At 45.2% G+C, this 20,694-nt stretch overlaps 1 protein-coding gene across 1 annotated transcript in view; it reads left to right on the top strand.

Annotated features, from left to right (window-relative positions):
- The window catches only part of Prkce (protein kinase C epsilon), a 486,225-nt gene extending 466,344 nt beyond the window's left edge, over window positions 1-19,881 (top strand). The window contains exon 15 of the mRNA XM_046424887.2: window positions 16,546-19,881. Within this exon, the coding sequence (XP_046280843.1) occupies window positions 16,546-16,692 (147 nt within the window). The 3' untranslated portion in view covers window positions 16,693-19,881. The remainder of the gene's footprint in view (window positions 1-16,545) is intronic.
- Window positions 19,882-20,694: the final 813 nt, after the last annotated feature.

The raw sequence follows: 20,694 nt of genomic DNA, 5'->3' as shown, positions 1-20,694 counted from the left end.
TTTTGTGTCTCAAGACTGGGGAAGAGAGGGCAAGAGATGGCGTGAAGAGGAAGGCCTTGCCAGACAGGTTGGCAGCCAGGACATCTGGGGTCCCAGGAAGTAGGTCACCTACCACCGTTAGTCTCACAGATCTCCTTCAGGTGAGGCCTCATTGCTGGAGGAGCACTGCCCTCCTGCCTGTCTTTGCAAAGAAGGGTAAAGGGTGCTCTGGCAGCCAGGGGTGCAGGGACAGTGCTCAGAGGCTGGCTGGTGTGCACTGGAGTAAGAGCAGAAAGAAACCTTCCCCCCGGAGGTCTCGGTCCTCCAGCCTCCCAGCCCACGTTTGCTCTTGAAGAGTACAGGTGCCCAAGGACATTGTGCACATGGACAGGGTTCCCCTTCCTCCAGGGCGGGGACCTTGCATCTCCAGGGTCCCATCTGTCATGACAGAAGGAAGTTCTGTGGAAACCAGTATTGCCTTTAGGGGACTGGGACCCTGTTTACTTCCTAATGTTTATGCTGGGGAGGGGGTTGGTAATCAAAGTGGATTTGGCCTAAACTTCACATTCAAGTGTTACTCTAGAATTCTGGGATTTGACAAGTAGACTTCAAGTTTGTGACGGCTCATTAGGGTTCAACATCAACCTCAGTCTCTTCAAAGTGAGAAGGAGCCAGGTGCAGTGGCATACACTTGTCATCCCAGCTACTCAGGAGGCTGAGGCAGGAGGATCACAAGTTCAAGGAATCCCTGGGCAACTTAGTGAAGCCCTGTCTCAGAATATAATGAAACTGGTTATGGATATGGGACAATGGTAAAATGCCCATAGGTTATCTTCCTAATACCAACACCCCAAAATTTTTAAAAATTAAAAAGTGAGATCTGGCTGTACTCTGACCCACCCTTCCTCCCTGTTTTTCGGGCTCCTCCTTTCTGGATCTTGCCTGGTTAGTATTTTTAAGTTTCTATGACAGAAAACTTCCGTCATATGCTAAAGTAGAGAGAACATCTAATGAATGTGCCCATCACCCAAGGTCAACATTAGCACTGTGTGGTTAACTAATCAAGGGAGGGAGTTCCACCTGCTTCGTCTGCAGGTGCATCCCCAGCACTTGGAGTACTTCCGGGCACTCAGCGGGTATTAAATTTATATTTGTGGATAAATGGGTGATTTCTGTAGAACTACAATGTTTGTCCTGAGATGATTTCTCTCCCAGATCCCTCTGTAAATTCTCTTCTCACCTTCGATGACCCAAAATGAATTCCAGTCTATGTCTGGGAATTTGGGGTGATTAAATCATGCATTAGGAAACCTGAAATCATTGTTGAATGGTGAGAGAAGGTGAGTGACCTCATCTTGACTTGAGAGGAACACATTCGAATGTTTAGAGTTCCTATTTCAAAGCCAGCAGGAAGCACAGTCATAAATTCTAGGCCCAGAAAGCTGATTGCTATCTAGAACATTTTCATAAATATAAGGTGAGGAAGAGATTGGTGAGTGGAGGTGCATGGCCTTTGCCAGGAACAGACTAGAAAGTCTCTTGGGGATTAAAAATACTCCTAGAATAACTAAACCCCCACAGCTGTTAACAGTGGCACTACTTTGAAGAGTAGATAAATGAAAGAGCTCCCTGGTTAGGAGCAGAGAGAGGCCCACTTTGCCACTGTCGGCCGGCCCCTTCCTTCTGCTGGAGATACAGCCTCCTGAAGCTTCACCAGCCTGGGATCCTGCCGCTGCACGTCCGGCTGTGTGGGGCCAACTCGCTGCAGAGCTGGGCCCAGCACACTCAGGCCCAGGGCAAGCCACGGCAGGCAGGGTGCTGGCTGCTCCCAAGGCTCTTTATTCCTGGGTGTCCACACAGCATTTTCTGCATCATGTTCAGTCCCTGGACCCCCTACTTGAAGTTCCCCCCAACAGTGGGTTGTCAAAGCAGTTTACTGACTCAGGTAGAAAAAAAAATTAATGAAAGATATGATAAGGTAAAATAAAATAGAAAAAAAAGGCAACTAAAGTAGAAAAGAAGAGATGATATTAAAGTAGAATACAGAATACATCACAACTAGTAAAAATATAGTCTGCTGGATCTGTTCTTCGAGTGGTGGCACAAGGTGCCACTTACTTTAAGGTGAGATGCACAAGGTCATCCGTAAATTATATTTCTTACCGTTGGTCATAATGTGACATGTCTAAGGCCTGTGCTCCAATGTACCCCTGATGGAAAGGCTTAGTGGGGGTGATGGCTTCATGCACTGGGAGGGATGTGGGCAGGATGCAATTGTTTGTTTTTAACACAGTAACACTACAGGCAGAAACCACAGAACTGGTGGCTTGTGCTAGGCATGGTGCTTCGGGCCTGTGTGCAGGTGGCTGTCTTGATGCCTCCCCACAGTGCATGATGGGAGGCAGGGTGGCACACACTGGGGACAGCCTCTAGGTGAGAACCAGCTGAAGTCAAGCCCTGACTTCACCTCTTGCTGGCCGACCTGCACCCTACACCGTGAGCAGGCCGTTTACTACCTCCCACCTGGTTCTCATCTGCAAAAAAGGACATGGCAGCACTCACCTCCTCTTGAGTCAGGAGAAGTTTATGTGAATCAGGCCATAAGGCACTTTGGGAAGTGCCAACACCTGGCCAGGTCCTCAGCTTCGAGCTTCACTGTTTGTCCCACATAAAGTGACTGAGGCTGTCCTAGGCATGGTGCTGGGTGGAAACTGAGGCAGACACCTACATCTTCTTGAGTCTGGAAGAGAAGCCAGTTCCTGGCTGGGCCATCATTTGGCCTCAGTTTCATTAAGTACCAGGAAAGAGAAGTATGGGACAGGGAGGAAGGTCCAGCCCTCTTTGGGGATGTTTCCCCAGGAAAGGGCATCTCCTTTCCCACAAGTTAGCACCAAACTCCTGTTTTCTGTAGCAGGTCTCTGAGCTCATGTGCAGCACTGGAGAGGGAATGAACCCTACCCTGTTCTCACTTCTGTCCTTGGAAGTGCAGTGGGCTCAACTGCAGAGGGAAAGCGTGGTGCTCTCTGCTGGGGCCCAGAGACTGAAGGGCCCATCCAACTAGAAGGGAGCATGCAAGGTTGGAGTGGGCTGGGCTGGGCATGGTACTGCTGGTGACAAACTGCCACATACCTGCCTCATCCCCAGGTGCAACTTGCCTCAACAGGGAGCCAAGACTCAGAGGGCACATAGAGATCCCTCTAGGCCATTTGTGAATTCCAGACTGAGTAGCCCCAGTGTGCCTTATACGCTCAGTGTGGACTCATCCATCATTGTGTGACCCCAAATGACTTTTAGCTGGAATTTACGCCTTTATCTTTTATTACCAAATTTTAGAGTCAAGTGATCCAAGTCAAAGTGTGCCTATGTGTGGACCTGGGCAAGCCTGGGATAGTGGTGGGCCAAGAAGGTTAGAGGCAGCAGGGATACATCTTTCCCTTTGGAACGACCAAAAGGCCTCATTCCCTAGGAAGAATGGGGAAAAGATGAGCCTGGAGCTAATGCCTTCAGACAGTTGGCTTCTCTGGCTCTTGAAAGATTCCTCTGGGAAGAGCCTGAGATACACATCTGCATCTGGGGACTTTCTCTAGACATTTTCATCCGAGACATTTGAGCCTTCCCCCAGGATACCATCTAATTGCCAAGGCCAGAGGGGATACCGTGCTGGGGACCTCTGTTATCTAAGGGCCCTTAAGCAAAAGAGGACTTTTCAAGTCCTGGAAAAGCTTCTCAGGGCTTCCTCTTCTATGTGGATTCCTTGGAGAGTTGTATCAAAGCAAGTCAGGCTTTTTATAGGGGGAAATGTTTAAATCAGTGGTTCTTAACTTAGCTGTGGGGTCAGCACCTCATTCCAGAATCTGATAAACTCTCACCAGGAACACGCAAGTGTGTTCACATATACAATACGGCTCTACAGTATTGTACGATGCACATGGAAGCCCCCAAAGACCCTCTTCTAGGGCAGGGGGTGGCACACTGCAGCCAAATTCAGCCACTATTTGTGTTTGTGCAGCCTACCATTAATTTTAATGACCAAAGAAGAAGGTTTTATGACACATGAAATATGAATTTCTAATGTCAGCATCCATAAAGGGATCCAGCCAGGGCTCTTCACGTACATATTGTCCATGTTGCTTTTGGGATACAAGGGCAGAGGTAAGTGGTTGTGACAGAGACCAGATGGCTCACAGAGCCCAAAATATTTACTATCTGGCCTTTCACAGAAAAATTTACCAAACCTTGCTTGGGTCAGGGTGCGGGTGAGGGGTGGCAGAGCCCAGCTTAAGAAGACTTGCTTTAATTTGTTCACTTTTGCTTAAAATGTTTGAGCCATAGAACGTAATGGTAGAGGCTGCTTTGGAAATCACCTTGGAAAGCTCCTCACTTGATCTACGACAGGTGAGGTGCCTGTGCCAACTTCTGTGAACACAGAGGTCACCAAGGAGCTGTGTGTTGTGTCCCCAGCTCCCCCGCACCCCCCCCCCCGGCCTCCACAACCTCTTTTTTTAGGCAGCACAGTCGCCCAGCCAACTCTTCAGGGAGTTGTTCTGCAGTTTTGCAGTTTTGTTTAAAAAGCTTCAAACAAGTATTTGATGTTTAGTAGCAACCTGCCTTCCCGCAGAGAAGAGGTCCCTGAGGGTGGTGTCTATGGAGCCCAGCTAATTCATGGACAAATTGCACAGCTGGCCAAAGTCCTCTGATCCTCGTAATCTCTGCAGGGCATAAGGGAGAGAGTAGGTGTTGGCTAATAATTGGAAATCAGGTTGGTTCTTTCTTTTTCCAAGGTAATTCTAAATGGAATGTGTGAATATACATATACACATACTTATTTATTTATAGTTTAACAAACAATACCAGGGGAGGAAGAGAGGGGAAATGGTCAAATTCCAGCCAGCAGTTGACCTGACTGAATTGAGTCATAGTTGTTCAGAATGCCTGGTGGTCTGCAGGAATTTGGTCCATTTAGAAAACTAGACTAGGGAGTGTAGTTTGGCCCCCAGAGGAGTGAAGCCACTTTCCCTCCGGAGTGTTTTAGAGAGGAACCAGCCAGTCTGTAGGAAGCACATGTGAAGCCCCTGTCTGAGGCTTCTGTGGCCCCCTCTGCATATCAGTCACCACAACCTTCTTCTTTGGACCAGGGAATGGCCAGGAGCTGAGTGGCTTCTCATTTTTAACTTCCTTGAAGCCAATCATTTATGCTTAAGAAACAAATAGATCTTCATTTTCTTCCTCCCTAAAAGGTAGAAGTAACTTTACAAAAACAAAAGTCACATTCTAGAGGCTTGTGTGGCCTATGCAGATAGAACGATTTTTGAAGAACTGAGTTGGCAACATTTGAAAATCAGGAGACTTAACAAGAAAAGTCACAAAAGATCCAAGAGCCAGTGGCATCTGTGTCCCTGACAGGCAGTGTCACCTGGTGAGGCATGCATCTCACGACTTATTGTTTTCACAGCTCCTCCCAACTGCCCAGCACTGTGTGACCCTGTGTCACACGCAGACACGCACACACCCAACTTGTTAGAGACAGAAGACAGTGTTGTAGCCAGCAGCACTCAAAAGTAATTCTGTCTTCCATTCTTCCTTTTTGTTTTACTTACCTTTCTTATCTTCTTATTCCAGAGAGTTTAAAGATGGCCCACCATAGACTAATGGCTAGTAATGAGATCCATTTTTGTTTGTTTATAGAGCAACAAAGAACAACATGGCATGAACAAATATTCTAGAAATAAATAAAAGCATCTTAAGTGATACTCTACTACCTTTTAACCAACACGATGTTTCTTAGCTCTGCCCTGAACCATGAGGTACCTGTCAGGACTCCAAGTCTTGGCAGCAGAAGTGATTTAAGCTGTCCTGTAGCTAAATGCTCATGCCTTCTTTTTCTGATTTGGTATATTGAAATTGATGGGCACTGATCATTTGTTCAGTAAACTTATTGTGCTACCCTGTATCCTGTTACCAGTAAACCTGGTAGAGCACCTCAAAAATGTTTCATTATTAGTCAATTTTGAGCATTTGGGTTCATATAATATAGTTAGAAGACTTTAAGGAGATACACAAGGTACCCTGGAATTTGATGGTGATATTGATTATCAATTTATTGCATTTATTTGCAGTGACTTTTTTGTGTGTGTGTATGTGCTTCTGGGGATTGAATCCAGGGTGTTGGGCATGCTAGGCATGAACCACATCCCCACCCCTGCAGTGATTTTTGTGTGCTTCTCATTGCTCAAAAAATCATGGTGATAATAGAGATTTACCTCTGTTGCTTTATTCATGGTTTCCATGACTCTTCTATAATACCTCTCAATTTCATCTATTAGAAAGTATCTTTCTTTCCTTGGAAAGCTGGGAATGGAACCACCATTTGACCCAGCTATTCCCCTTCTTGGACTATTCCCTAAAGACCTTAAAAGAGCGTGCTATAGGGACACAGCTACAACAATGTTCATAGCAGCACAATTCACAATAGCTAGACTGTGGAACCAACCTAGATGCCCTTCAATAGATGAATGGATTAAAAAAAATGTGGCATTTATACACAATGGAGTATTACTCTGCACTAAAAAATGACAAAATCATGGAATTTGCAGGGAAATGGATGGCACTAGAGCAGATTATGCTAAGTGAAGCTAGCCAATCCCTAAAAAATAAATGCCAAATGTCTTCTTTGATATAAGGAGAGCAACTAAGAACAGAATAGAGAGGAAGAGCATGAGAAGATCACCACTAAACAGGGTTGAGAGGAGGGAGGGAAAGAGAGAAAGAAGGGAAATTGCATGGTAAAGGAAGGAGACCCTCATTGTTACACAAAACTACATATAAGAGGAAGTGAGGGGAAAGGGGAGAAAAACAAGAGGGAGAAATGGATTACAGTAGATAGGGTAGGGAGAGAAGACGGGAAGGGAGGGGAGGGAAGGGGAGGGAAGGGGGGATAGTAGAGGTTAGGAAAGGCAGCAGAATACAACATGCACTAGTATGGCAGTAGGTAAAAAAGTGGATGTGCAACCGATGTGAACCTGCATTATGTATATAGGGTAAAAATGGGAGTTCATAATCCGCTTGAATCAAACGTATGAAATATGATATGTCAAGAGCTTTCTAATGTTTTGAACAACTAATAAAAAAAGAAAAAAATAAAATAAAATGGTGTGACAAAATAGTTAACCAATCCAAAAGAAAATAAATCTTAACCAATTGTTTACAATATTCACAATAGAATAGATATTGAAAATTAAAAAAAAAAGAAAGTATCTTTCTGTTAAATAAGGTATCAAAAGTACCAATCCCAAGAAATAGAGGAAATATATTAGGAACAACTTATATTAATATGTTCTAAACTAAGTGGAATGAAAATAATTTATGATTGCTATTTTAATAAATAAAACTTACAAATGACAAAAAAAAATTTTAAAAAGATGTCCCACTGGGATACCAGAGTGTACAAAGTAGGTACTATGAATGTTATCTGAGTGAAAGGAAAGAAAGATAAAACCAAGGCAAAAAAGAAACGTGCTTTTGGATGGTCACACGTTGGCTGTCTGCTTTGAGTGAAGGCTAAGACTGGTTGGTTATAGATTTAAAGGACACCGGAGATGAAAGCACACGTGTTGTCCAGGTGAGACGAAGATTGTCTTATGAACTAAGACCAAGTGGAAACTTCTTCTGGGGATCAGCCAAAGACCATGCTATTTGTTCTCAACCTATGGTTGTGATCTATACTGAGCAACAAGGAATGCTACTAATGTATATTTACTCTACGCTATATACTGCTCTTACCACTTGAATACAGGATTTCATTTAATCCTTTTAACAAATGTATGGGGAGGACTACTAATATCCCCAGAAAAACTACATACTTTGCCCACGGCCAGAGAGATTAGTAACTGAAGAATCAGGATAGAATCTAGGTGGTGGGGCTGCCAGTATGTAGGTTAAACCACTAGCTATACTACCTCCCGGAGGGGGGCACTTAAAGAAATTGTGATTTTCCCAGTGAGCTCTGAACGTCCCAATTTTATAAAGACCAACATAAAATAAGGAAAGAAGGGATGAAACTAAGAAGGAGTGCCAGTGTATAGTGTGAACTTGAAAGGAGGCTAAATCCAGAACACGTTAGGCTCCTAACCAGGCTTTTCGACATCAAAAAGGCTTTTTGAAGCTGATAAGAAAAAGAAGAGAGAAATCCACTCCTCCTCTACATAGACCAGGATACACATCAGAATTACAGAGCTTTCAAAAAATGCAGAGGCCTAGGCCCCACCCCCTGGAGATTCCAGTTCAGGGTATCTGGGTGTCTGCAAGCTCTGATTGTTTTTGATGCCCAGCCAGAATCAAGAACCACTGTATTAAACCATGGCCCAGAGCAAGGCTGTTGCTTTTTGCCTCTAATATCCGCCCCCAAGAGAAATGTCTTCAGTACAAAGATCGGGGGGGGGGGGGGGGGGGGAAGCACTAAAAGAAAACTGAAGCCCAAGAGAGATGAATTAATTAATTACATGTACTAAAACTCACTGGGGAACCCTAATAGCCCAAACCCAGACCAGATCCCAAAGCAGCAGTTAATTACATAGACTCTCTAGGGATGGACCAACATCATCATTATTTAAAGGTCCCCCAGGTGAATGTAGGGTGCTACTCTAGGCTCAGGTTATTGGAGGATCTGCTATGCCTGCTAAGTATTTGGTAATTTGAATATGATGGAATAGAGCAGTGAAACCAAGTGTTAGGAGACAAGAAAATGGTCTTCCAGCATTAAAAAAAATAGGGAAAATATGGATTTGGGATACTTTGACATGGATGTTAGTAAAGCAAGTATCTAGAGGTTTTTATGAGAATCAGTTTGTGGATATGTAGGAAAAATGGCAGTCACTTGAAGTAATTAACATGACAACTTGCAGAGAACTGCTATAGAAATTTGTATCTTTATTGCATCCAAAAAATGGAAAGAGTCCCTGATATCATCTTCATGAACAAAATGAAAACCATTACCATGGCCGGTTGATTCTCAGTAGACTCCACAGGACCATGGTAACGACTTCAGGGAGGTTGTTTGCAGAGGCCAGGTCAATCCTGTCATCAACACCATTTTTATAAGTGTCTTTATAAAGATATTGGAGGCATGCCAATCAAATTTGAAGATGACAAAAAGCTGAAGGACATAGCAGGTAAGATGGAAAATGACATTCCCATAGTAGTTTGGAGTTTACCTGAGCTTTACCTGTATGCTCTGGTAACGCTCATACAGTTGGATGATTTTGTCTTGCTTCCTTCCTAGTAAATCAACTGTGATTCAGAATAAGTTACAGAATGACAATTTATGGTGATTTTTTAACAAGCTAGAAATATATCCCAAAGAAATCAAGGCTTAGTGTACAGGATTACATCTGGATTCAAAAAGTCAATTCCAGAAAAATAAGATAGGGTTCTATTAGTTTCCTAGGTCTCCAGTAACCAAGAACTACAAACCTTGGTGGCTTAAAATAACAGAAATTTATTGTATCACAGTTCTGGAGGCAGAAAGTCTGAGATCAAGGTATTGGCAAGACCATGCCCCCTCTGAAACTTGCAGGGGAAGGATCCCCCTTGCCTCTCCTGGCTTCTGGTAGCCCCGGACATTCCTTGTCTTGTGCCACTGAACTCCAGTCTTCACCAGATGCTCTCCCTGTGTCTCCTCACGTGATCTTCCTTCTGTGTGTGTCTGTCTCAGAGTCCAGGTTCCCTTCTTATAGGGACACCAGTCATTGGGTCAGAGCCCACCTTATGACTTTATCTTAATTCAATGACATCTGCAACCCTATTTCCAAATTAGGTTGCATTCTAAGGTTCTTGGGGTTAGGACCTCCCTGTCTGTTTTGCGGAAACACAGTGCAACTGTAACAGGGTTAAATGGATTAATTACAACTAAGATGGCATAAATGTTTTATCACAGCTGCTTACAAACTGATAAAAAAAACATGGATACCATTAAGCATCTGTTGAAGGGTTTCTGCCAAGTAGAAGGTAATGCCACTGCAGCTGGCATTGTGCAAACCACGGAGTCAGGAACTGAGTATCAGCTCTGGTCACTACCTGGTAAGAACAAGATGGATGAAAAAGCAAGAGGGCATCACCGAGGCATCGTGGCAAGTTGGGTGCTACAAAAAGCCCCTTGGGCAAGCCTGTGCCAGGTGAACTGTCTGTATATTTTGCCCTGTTTTCTATAAAAAAAATCCAAAAGTATAAATAATTTTAGGCAAAAGAAAGTATAAAGAGGGAGAAGGTCCAGGCATGGAGGCACACTTCTGTAATGCCAGCAGCTCAGGAGGCTGAGGCAGGAGGATTGTGAGTTCAAAGCCAGCCTCAGCAAAAATGAGGCACAAAGCAACTCAGTGAGACTCTGTCTCTAAATAAAATACAAAATAAGGCTGGGGATGTGGTTCAATGGTTGAGTGCCCCTGAGTTCAGTCCCCATTACTCCTCCCCCAAACCCCCACCAAAAAAAAAACAAAAATAGGAGGAAGGGGAAAAAGGATTGTTTAAATACATTTTTAACTTGAAAGTGAACTTGAAATTCTGCTTCAAGCCCCCTTTTTGCCAGGCAAGGGACTATGTGGTAGCTCCATCCTTGTTCCATTTAACTTCACACTTCAGCATGCATGTATATACATATTCACGTAGACTCTGTTGATTAGAATGTGGGTTATGATGAACATCTGTACGTACATGAAGATCCAGCTAATTGATGTTGCATAAGCATCCTAATGACTTCAATTCTTGCTTTCTCTTTTAGACTAATATATTTTTAAAGTGAAGCTTAGATAAGAATATCAACATTTCAAAGTTAAGAGGGATTTGATGGATGAAGGAAAATAATTTCAAGCCAATGATCTTTAAATGTCTGCTGTATACCCTGCTTTGCAGTAAAGGGCATAAGGCACACATGAGATATTAGATGAAGTCCAGTGCAGGGTCCAGGTGGAGCTGGGGGAGCTTCTAGGAGGGTGAAGTGGGATGATGCCAATGTCAGGAAGTCTTAAGAAGGACCCAGAGGGAGGGTGGTATGTACGGAAAAGGTAGAGGCAGCATGCGTCGTGACTTCTGGCTCACCCCTGGGGCAGCGGACCCTGGCTACCTAGGCGTTAGCTGTCACTCACACCAAGCAGAGGAGATGCAGAGACCAGGGACCAGCAAGGTGGTCAGGTGAAAGGCAGTGCCATAATCTTCCTCCCTGTAAGATCAGGGAGTTTTCTGAACCCTTTAAACAAAGCCATCTGTTGATCTCCTGGTAATCAGATAGAAACAGAAGCAGAAGTCACTGGCTCCTCCAAGAGCTTGTGTTTACGGCTCCAGTGTGTGAGAGCTGTGAGAATTTCACCAGTCAGACAGGAAGTAAACCTTCAGCCACCGGCTCATCTCGGTGCCGAGGTCCGAATGCCACAATCCTGGAAGAGCCTCCAGGCCTGGCTTGTGAGGCAGCCACAGAGCTTTGCCTCTTAGATGTGCTCTCTCCCAGGAGGATCTGAGGGAATTTGAAAATGCTTCCATATGTTCTACCCATCCCCCACTGCTAACACCAAAATGTGCCCTTCCTTGGTGTCACGTCAGATCTCTCCTGTCCAAGACCTGATTTCTGAAGGGATGCCAAAAGGAATAGGAAAGTCGTTTTCCCCCAGCACCAACCACAAGGGTCAGAGACACACCCACTAAGTCCCTAGACGCATTCATCTTGATGGAATTTTCCCAAACCCTGGTTGAAATGGTTTCTATCTTTACTAGAAATTAGGGAACCCAACGCACTGGGAAAAGAGAGCCCATGAATTAGGCTAAGCCTCCTGTTCTGTAGGCCCCCTGGGGCTTAGTGCTGGTCTGGGCTGTCTCTCTCCAGACCCTTCATCAATTAGATCTCAGCCTCCTCCTCGCTCCTACTGCATTTCACCAAATGATAAACCACTCGGACAGGACAACAGCCAATGGCCTTGAACACAGGTCACTTTGCGGTCTCCAGATAGAACAGCAGCTAGAGAGGTGCATTCATCCATTTCTTCCAGCAGTTCTCTGGGTTGTCAGGACATGCCAAGCCCTGGGCTAGGCTGGGGGTGGAATGGTGAGCTGGAGCCAGTCCGTGGCTGCATGGAGCTCACAGATGAGTTGAAAAGAGGGCTTCGGTGCGTGAAGTGCTATGATATGAGTTCAGAGGAGGTGGTAGTGCCCCCTAGGAGGCTTGGATCAAACTACTCTCAGAGGGACAAGAGGACTTTTTGAAGGCAGGGCAGCCACACCACTGGGGGAAACATGAGTGGACACAGGGCAGGAGGCATGGGGTGCAGCAGAGGGTGCCCTGGGCAGAGGGTTGGCTATGTAAAGGCCTGAGGCAGGAAGAGACCCATGACAGGGAGCACCTGTGGTTCAGCAGTGCCAGGGAGATGGATCCAGAGAAGTGGGCAAGGATGAGACCTGGGAGGCCTCAGGAGTGGGTGAGTATAGGAAACTGGGTCTTTGTCCCAAGAGCAGTGTGGTGCGATAGAAGAACCCCGATTAGCAGAGGAAGCACTGGGACATCCAGACAGGCCCAGCGCAACACTAGCTCAGGATCTGGAGGTATACAGAGAAATACAAGCTGGGCTCCTAACTTCAAGAGCTCATTGATGCGCACATCATGTGGACTGGCTGGGTAGCATGACCAAGCGGTGTGTCTTTTATGCTCACAGCACACAGGCACTGAGATACAGAGCAGGGAAGGGCTTCACAGTGATGGGGTACCCATTCTGTCAGGGTCTGATCTCCTAACATCTGGCTTCTTATTTAGTCTTTGAGGCAACTACAGGACATCTGTCACCACCCCCTTTTTACAGATGAAAAGACCAAGGCTCACAGAGCATGACTTCAGTGTCATATACCAGGACAGGGATCTTTCTCCTCCTCCGTGTAGCCTTCCCTAAGTGTGGCCGAGAGGTTATGGGAAAATCCTCATGGAGGAGGAAGGGCTGCCAAGTCAGAATGTTGTTCCATGTGTCCAGTGTCATCTCTTTGGCTGTGAGGTGCCGGATAAGAGGCTGGCATTTAGGCAGTAGGGGAGGCGTGGGGGATGGTCAGGGATCAGGATACACAGTGTCTCTGAGAGCTTGCCCTTTGGAACCTTGGCATCGAGTTTTGTATCTGCTTTGTGAGAAGAGCAGCAGCATTTGAAAGGATGAATTCAGTGAGTAAAACTGAGTAAAGGATATCATCTCAGTTCTTTCCAAATTTGAGGATGCTCTGCTGCCAGTAATAGGTGACAGGGTCTGCTTGGGGAAATTCCCAAGTCTCCAATATGAATAGTCAGGAATTGCACACAGTGGGAATGTTGGCTATTTGAATTGGAAATGGGTAACTGACATGCATCTAAAATATCTCCAAGAAAAATAGAACGGGGCCAAGTTGTGCAAGCGTGTGGGTGAGCCAGGTCTGTGGAAGTCCTGTCGAGAGTCGTACTTTCTTGAATGCCACAGATGATTCCGGGGCTCCTGAGAAAGCTGTAGCTGAGCCTAGCAGCTGTCCATACTAGCCCATCATTGAGCTAGAGGTCCGCTGGGAATGACATCCCGAGCTGTATTTACTGAGCCTGGCTCACTGGTGGTAGACAATGACTTGTGAAATTTGGACATCTTCTAAAATCTAGCTCCATCACTGTGCCCTGTTGACCTCAGAAAAGAAAACCAGCTTCTAAGATTAATTAATGGATATTAATGACTGATCAATGAGCATAATTAAGTAAACAGGGAGAGCCACGCTAGAGAGTTTCTGGCATGGGCTTTCTGAGGTTCTCTAAACACACCCTACCCTCTCATTAGTGGTTGGTTCAGAAGGTACTCCAGGGAAGGGGCACTTCTGCCCCTGAGAATAATACCAAAGACCTGGCATTCATGGCCCATCCTGAGTGATGTTACACTCGGACTTTTCCTCCTGCCTGTCTGACTGTACTTCACCTACCACTGCGCCTCCTGTCCCATTCCACTCCAGCCCAGTGCGGATGCCCCTGGGTTGCCTTTTGGGGTGATGCCTGGTGCCTCCCATGTTATTCTTACCACCTCCCCTCCCCACTACTCCCTCTGGACTAACTGCAGCCAACACAGTGGCCTGTCCTACTCTTACCCTCCCAGATCGTTTAGCTAATCCCTCCCTCTGATAGAGATCTTCAGAAGAGGCCTTCCACACCCTCTCCCCAGGCGCCACCCTCCCACAGCCAGCATGCGTCACCATGGGGATGGGCTTTGTTGTTTCTCTCTGAAGTCCCCCTCCACACAAGGCCTCCCCTTTCCTCTGGCTCCAGTACTCCCTGGGGAAGAACAGATAGTCCTCCTGCCTTGGGCCAGCCCCCCTGGCAGAGGTGACTAAGCCACTCCTGAGCTTTCCCATCTCGAGGGGCAGCCGGGATGTCCTGCAGCTGCAAATCCTGTTTCTGGAAATCTCTTGAGTTTTCTGTGTTTCTCCTCTGTCCTTTCAAGATCTCTGAGACTTGAACTATGTAGCTCTGAGCCGAGTGAGAAGACACCAAGCAAGACTGATAGTGCTGAAAGATAGGAAGGATGAGTTCATCCCTGCTCCAAGCAGGCCAAGACTCTGATCTTAATCTGGGGCCATTTGAAGATAATCCCCTTGCCCAGCTCATTCGGCCCATGTTATCCAATCTCTCCCCCATCCACCATGTTTGCCTAGAGCAAGCTTTTCTGCCTTTATTTCCACTTGGAAGCTCTTCTTATATGTATCCTGGATGAGCTTGACCCTTACTATGTCTTCACATTTCTCCAGGGTCCAGATTTCCTGGCCTTCTACCCTATGGGAGGCATCATGCTAAGACCTGGATTTGCTCTTTCATAGTCAGGGACTGGCTAAGCCACCACAAGTTTTCGAGATATTTTCCTCAGATATCAGATCAGCATCACAATACCTGCCTGTTCCATGAACCAAATGAATGAATGAATGTGAAGATGCTCTATAAACCCTGAGACAGCCCTTCCCAGAATGTTCTGCTGAGCTCAGCTCTCAAGAGAGGTGTTAAACTTCCGAGGGGGAAAAAGAGTTTTATGTCAGGTTTGAGGAAGGTCAGTGTAAACAGAGTGGACCAGATTTCTTTACTGTAGACTTAGAGGTTTTAATTTGCCCGGGTGCATGGCCAATCTCTAAGAGTGGGGTCTAAAATATAGCTTTGTCTCCAAACCACTTTTTCTTCGTGGATTTCTTATTAACAGCTTTTAGGTCACCTGTCTCCACAGAGCGTAGCATATGTGAACATTATTTTTCCTACAAATAATCATGTTAATCTTTCCATAAAATGTATTCCATCATTCAGGTTGCTAATCCTAGGTAGTAACCATTAATCAGCACCCAGAAAAGTACCTTTAGTCATTTCAGTGTTATGCTAGGTACTGAGTGAGGAGGGATCTGGTATTGAGGCCTCTGCAGACTCTAGCCTTAGCTCCCACCATCCTTGTGCTGGACTCTGCCCCAGGCAGCTTGGCAAACCTTCTGTCCTATGTATACATCTTTTGTGTTCTTTCCCCCTGTCTTTGTCCCATCTTTCTCTCTGCCAAGGTACCTCCCTCCCATCTCTACCAACCCAATTGTAGCCCAAATCTTCGCATCTTAGCCCAAGCCCTGATTTCTTCACGGATGTTTTTTTAACCAAAGTAATGTGTATTATTTCTATTTGCTGATTTTTTTTCCAAACAAACAAAAAGCAGAATTCATTTGTGGGTTGATTGATTGGTATACAATCCCCAAACCATAGGACACACAGTCATCCTTTGGGAACTGACACCTCCACTGGGTATGGGTCCTTCTGAGCTGGGAAATGAGCAGGAGATTTGCTCACTTCATTCAATAGATACTTATTGCAGGGGAACTGCTGGGAAACCAAGGTTGGATAAGACCAGGTGCCTCCTTCAAGGAGTTTACAGTCTAGATAAAAGCATCAACATGGCAGGTCAGCGTAATGAGTGTAGTAGTGGCCAAAACACAGGAACATTAAATATGAAGTCACGGTGAGAACAGATGGGGATCGATGTGGGCTTCCCAGAAGACAATCCTTCCCCCAGCCCATCCTATTGATAGACAGGATACCATATGGAGCAGACATGGCAGGGTTATGGGGTCTGCCTCTATGGAAAAGAGAACTCTAAAGACTTTGTGGGAGGTGGATTCAAGTTTGTTACCATGGTCCACAGCAAGGAAGGCCTTGATGGAGCCCAAGACTTATGGCAGAGGGACAAGTGGGTATGAGATGGAAGCTTTGCATCTCACTCTACCCAGACACACACACACACACACACACACACAGAGCCTGTGGGAATCCCACTTCCCTGCTTTTCCATCACACCCACACACCCCTTCTTCCTTCTCACCTTGATTCATTCTTCCTGTCCTCCTCTGTCACCTCCCGGTCCTGGGGCCATCCATCGTTACCTCATTGGAACAGTCCTGTGTCTGCTCCCAGTAGCTAGAGGCCTGCTTTGGTGAGAAGCTGGCCGCCTCAATGCCCACTCCCCATGGGGGGCCCTTGGGAGGAAGGTCAACCTCCACTCAGTGTTTTCTCTTTTCTTCTCACAGAAAACCAAAAGAGATGTCAATAACTTTGACCAAGATTTTACTCGGGAAGAGCCGGTGCTCACACTTGTGGATGAAGCAATAGTGAAGCAGATCAACCAGGAGGAATTCAAAGGCTTCTCCTACTTCGGTGAAGACCTTATGCCTTGAGAAGCCTCCGCATACACGTGAAGTTTGCTGATGCTGTAAGGAGCGCTGAGAAGACCCTGTGTGCAGAGGCTCAGAAGATCTCGAACTGTTTCTCCTCCCTGGAGCCCCAGTCCCATGTCCACTCTCTATTTATTGCATCCCCATACCCCAGGCCACCTCCTACCCCATCCCCCCACCTCGTCCTGGTGACCGGAAGACATTCTTGGTTCTTGCCTCACCAGGAACGCAGACTCCAGTTGGGTCGGCAATTAGCTGTATAAGCTGCCATGTTCAGATTGTCAGCAAGCCTGGTTCCACTCCTTAGGGGCTCCTGGCGGTGAAGCAACTTCAGTTCTTTTACCACAAAGGAAAAAAAAAATCAAACAAGAAGACTCTGGCTCTGCCATTGGATGTAGAATCCTGACACCTCTTGCTTCTCGTCCCTCCTGTGCCCTGGCTTGACATCCCTGCCCTTCTGCCCAGGAGAAGAGACTGGTGCTTCTTCCACATGAGGGCAGATGCCCTCAAGGCATCTCATATGGAGGGAGCCCAGGGGATGCCCAGGCTGGCAAGCTGTATTGGTTTGCTCCAAAATGGACCATTTTTTGCTTGCTTTGGTCTTTTGAGCATGCCAAAGTCATGTAAGTTTGTATCTCATGGAAGAAAACTTTGTAGAAAACATAATTTTGATTTTTGAACTCCATTAACATTTGAAATTATATTATCCAATTTACTTTCTAATTGGCCAAAAGGTAGAATTTCCAGTGTGAATTCAGGTAGACATTAAAGGGCTATTGTACAATGAGAATTCAGTCGTCCAAAGTTTGTGCTGTTGATGCTTTAGTGACACATGGGAGCTCTGTGAGTGGAGAGAAAAGGAAGCAAAGTGACATTCCTCATCACTGCAATTCTACCTGAACACAAAGGCCACCACAGTGATGACCAAGACCCTGGGGTTCTCGTGAAACTCAGCTCCCAAATTCTCTCTCCAGGTTCATCCTAAGTTCTCAGCATTAATGCTATTTATTTTCTGCAGCCGTGTGTTATTTTGGCACACTTCTACAAAATGGTAGTACTACTGTGTTGTGGTTTTTAAACATTAAACATGTAAAGTTAAACATGAAATATCTGCGTTTGGAACAAGTGGAACAAGGCTTAATGTGGATTAGGCAGAGGGTGGCAGGAGATGGAAGAGCAACTTTTTTGAAAACTGACAATGTGGCAAGATATGTACCGGGAATTTTACTTCTGAGTGACATGTGATGGCAACTCATGTAGACACTTCAGTGGACTTGATGTTACCTCCTGTAGATATGCTAACAGTGTTACATTCTTTGATTTCCAAGGGTTCTCTGTGGCTTTGTGTGTATGTTTCCCCAAGGTCACTTGATTACCTATTTTACTGAACTGATTTAGCAGGGAATGGAATCCATTCCAACTGTTGCACGTGGATTTCCCAGCTGCCCCTAAATATATATACTTGTGAGTGGCAGAGTGGCACTAATGAAGCTTTTTGCCTTTTGTACATTTGAGATTTTTGTATATAGTGTTTGCTGCAGGCCTGTGGAATTAATTCATTGAATATAGAGGTATCAACTGCTGCATGTTCAGGCATATTATAAAACTTTAGTCTATGAAAGAATAATTATAATAATGTCCAGGTGCAATACTCTATAAGTGTATTGGTTCAAGTTACCGAAAGATAGGTGTGTTCCCAGCGGTAGGGAGGGGGGTTCTTTGTATTGTTTATTTTAAAAGATGTAAACATATGTTAAGCTATTAAGCTATATTAAGTTTCACATATAGTTCTCCTGTGCTCTGTTATATCCTGATGGAGACAGGGAAGAGAAAGGAATGTTTTTAATGGTGGTTTCAAAGCTTGGACAGTGACTATTTTGAGCCCTTAGAGAATGTGTCCCTATTTGCATCGGGCTGGTCACAGCCTTTGTTACTAATGACGACATTTTAGTTCTTTTGTTTTTATTTTTAAAAAAACTCAGGTGTAATTATCTGTTCTTATGATGATTGCAAATATTAAATATTATGCTCTATCAGTCCTCGTGTTTGGCATACCAGTGAATTGATGAAGAACATTAGATTAATTTAATTTATCTTCGGTAACTTGGCATACCGGGGCAGACTATCTTCTAGGGTGGAGTACAAGCACAGAAACATCTTCATGGTGGCATCATCTCATTTTTTAGGAAGACACGACGAATTCACCTGTCATACTCATGCATAACTACTGCTCTCTTTCTTTCTTCTGCTTCTTTTATCATTATGGACTTTGGACAAGCTAGTCACCTCACTCCACAATGCCCAATGGCCTTGTCTGAGGGCTTGACAGTGTCTGCATGGCAGTGGGGGTTCAGCCCTTCCTACAGGACAACTGGCATTTTTTTTTTTTCTGGGAAGTCAAATAGTACATTCCACCCGGCAGCTGAAGTAGCCAGCCTGCGCCTTTCTAGCACTCAGAGCCGGGCTGGCTGGGATGCCTCAGCCTGATGAAGTTCTCACACAGGCAGGTGAAATCCAACCTAAACTAGAGAAAAAGGCTTGTGGGTTCCTTCAGTATTTCCTATTTCATTTTCAACAAGAGTTTGGAAGTGGACATACTGTTACATTTCTGCTAGTTCTTTATAATTCTCTCTCTTTCTCTCTCTCTCTCTCTTTCTCTCTCTCTTCTCTCTCTCCTTCCCTCCCTCCCTCTTTCTCTCTCTCTCTCTCTCTCTCTCTCTCTCTGTCTCCTCTCTCTCTCCTTCTCTCTCTCTCTCTCTCTCTCGGAAAAAAAAATGGAGTGCAAAAAGAAAAAAAAGCCAAAAAAATATATGAAGGATAGCTGTTCTCCTATGTTTTCTCATTATGAACTTTGTGAAGTGGAAACACAATTCTTTCCTCCAAAGGTGAAAGAAAAAAAAACAATGCATTCTTGCTTTAAAAGAAAAAAAAGGCTAAAAAAAATTACCTCTTTTTAAATTATGTGCAAAATAATTCTGGCTAAATATAAAGTGTATTCAATTTAAGGGGTTTTATTTTGTATTGTGATGCTTTATTTGTACATTTTTTTCCCTTTCTGGATGTAATTTTAATATCTTGCCATTCATTAGTGTTATTTCATTGTAAACATTATTGTGCCAAATGTACTGTATTCAAAAGGATGTGAATGTGTATTGTTTCAGAACCTAATAAATACAATGATGTTAAATCTTACTTCTTGGTCCTGATAAGCACTTCTGTCTCCTTTGTGAGTGGCAAAGGGGCATCAACAAAGCTTTTTGGCTTTTGAACATTAGAGATTGCAAAATTCCCAAAGCTAGACAGGCTTAGGCTTTCCTCTTCTCATTCATAAGTGTGCAAACTCTGCAAATAACTACTTGCCCAGTCCCCTGGCCTACCCATGCTTGTCCCTGTGCCTCTGAAGCTGCCATTTAAAAGGATAAATGAGCTTGTGCAGATCAGGTGTGGCTTCAGCTGCCTTGGCATGAGGGGACACAATCCCATCTGCCTTGGAGCACCAGACATAGCCAAGGAAACTACAGTTTTGTTTTCCCAAAGAAGTAAATTCTGGATCTCCTTGCAACTAAAGTTCTCAGGAGCACTTGCAACCAACTCTCCTCAGGACTCAGTTTCTGGCTCGCTGCTCAGAACTCTGAGATCCAGGACACTCCTAATAGCGAAATCCCCACAGGCTGGTCTGGAGGACGGACCAGACAGTGGGGCTCTTGCCTAGTTGGCATCCACCTCCCTGCCAGCCTGTATCTGCCCATGCTGGCAATTCCCCTGCCCTCTGGGTTCCTCCTGCAAGCTCCTTTTCTACCATCCTATTCAATTCAGGTGGTCCTAGCATGCACAGCTTCTCCTCCTCTTTCTCCCCCATAGACATTTCAGCTTTTCTTTCTCTTTCTTCTTTTTGCAGTGCTGGGGATAGAGCCAGGGCCTCAAGCATGCTAGGCAATGGCTATACCCCTGAGCCACACCCCCAACCTCAAAATCACTTCTTTAAAGCCCACCAAGAATTGGGCA

This window comes from Marmota monax, unplaced genomic scaffold (genome assembly GCF_021218885.2).
Source record: "Marmota monax isolate L192 unplaced genomic scaffold, Marmota_monax_Labrador192_F-V1.1 WCK01_AAM20220418_F8-fsc00015, whole genome shotgun sequence".
In the NCBI taxonomy this organism is placed as follows: Eukaryota; Metazoa; Chordata; class Mammalia; order Rodentia; family Sciuridae; genus Marmota; species Marmota monax.
Note: the sequence above shows the minus strand (reverse complement) of the source record. Positions and strands in the feature narration are given on the sequence as shown.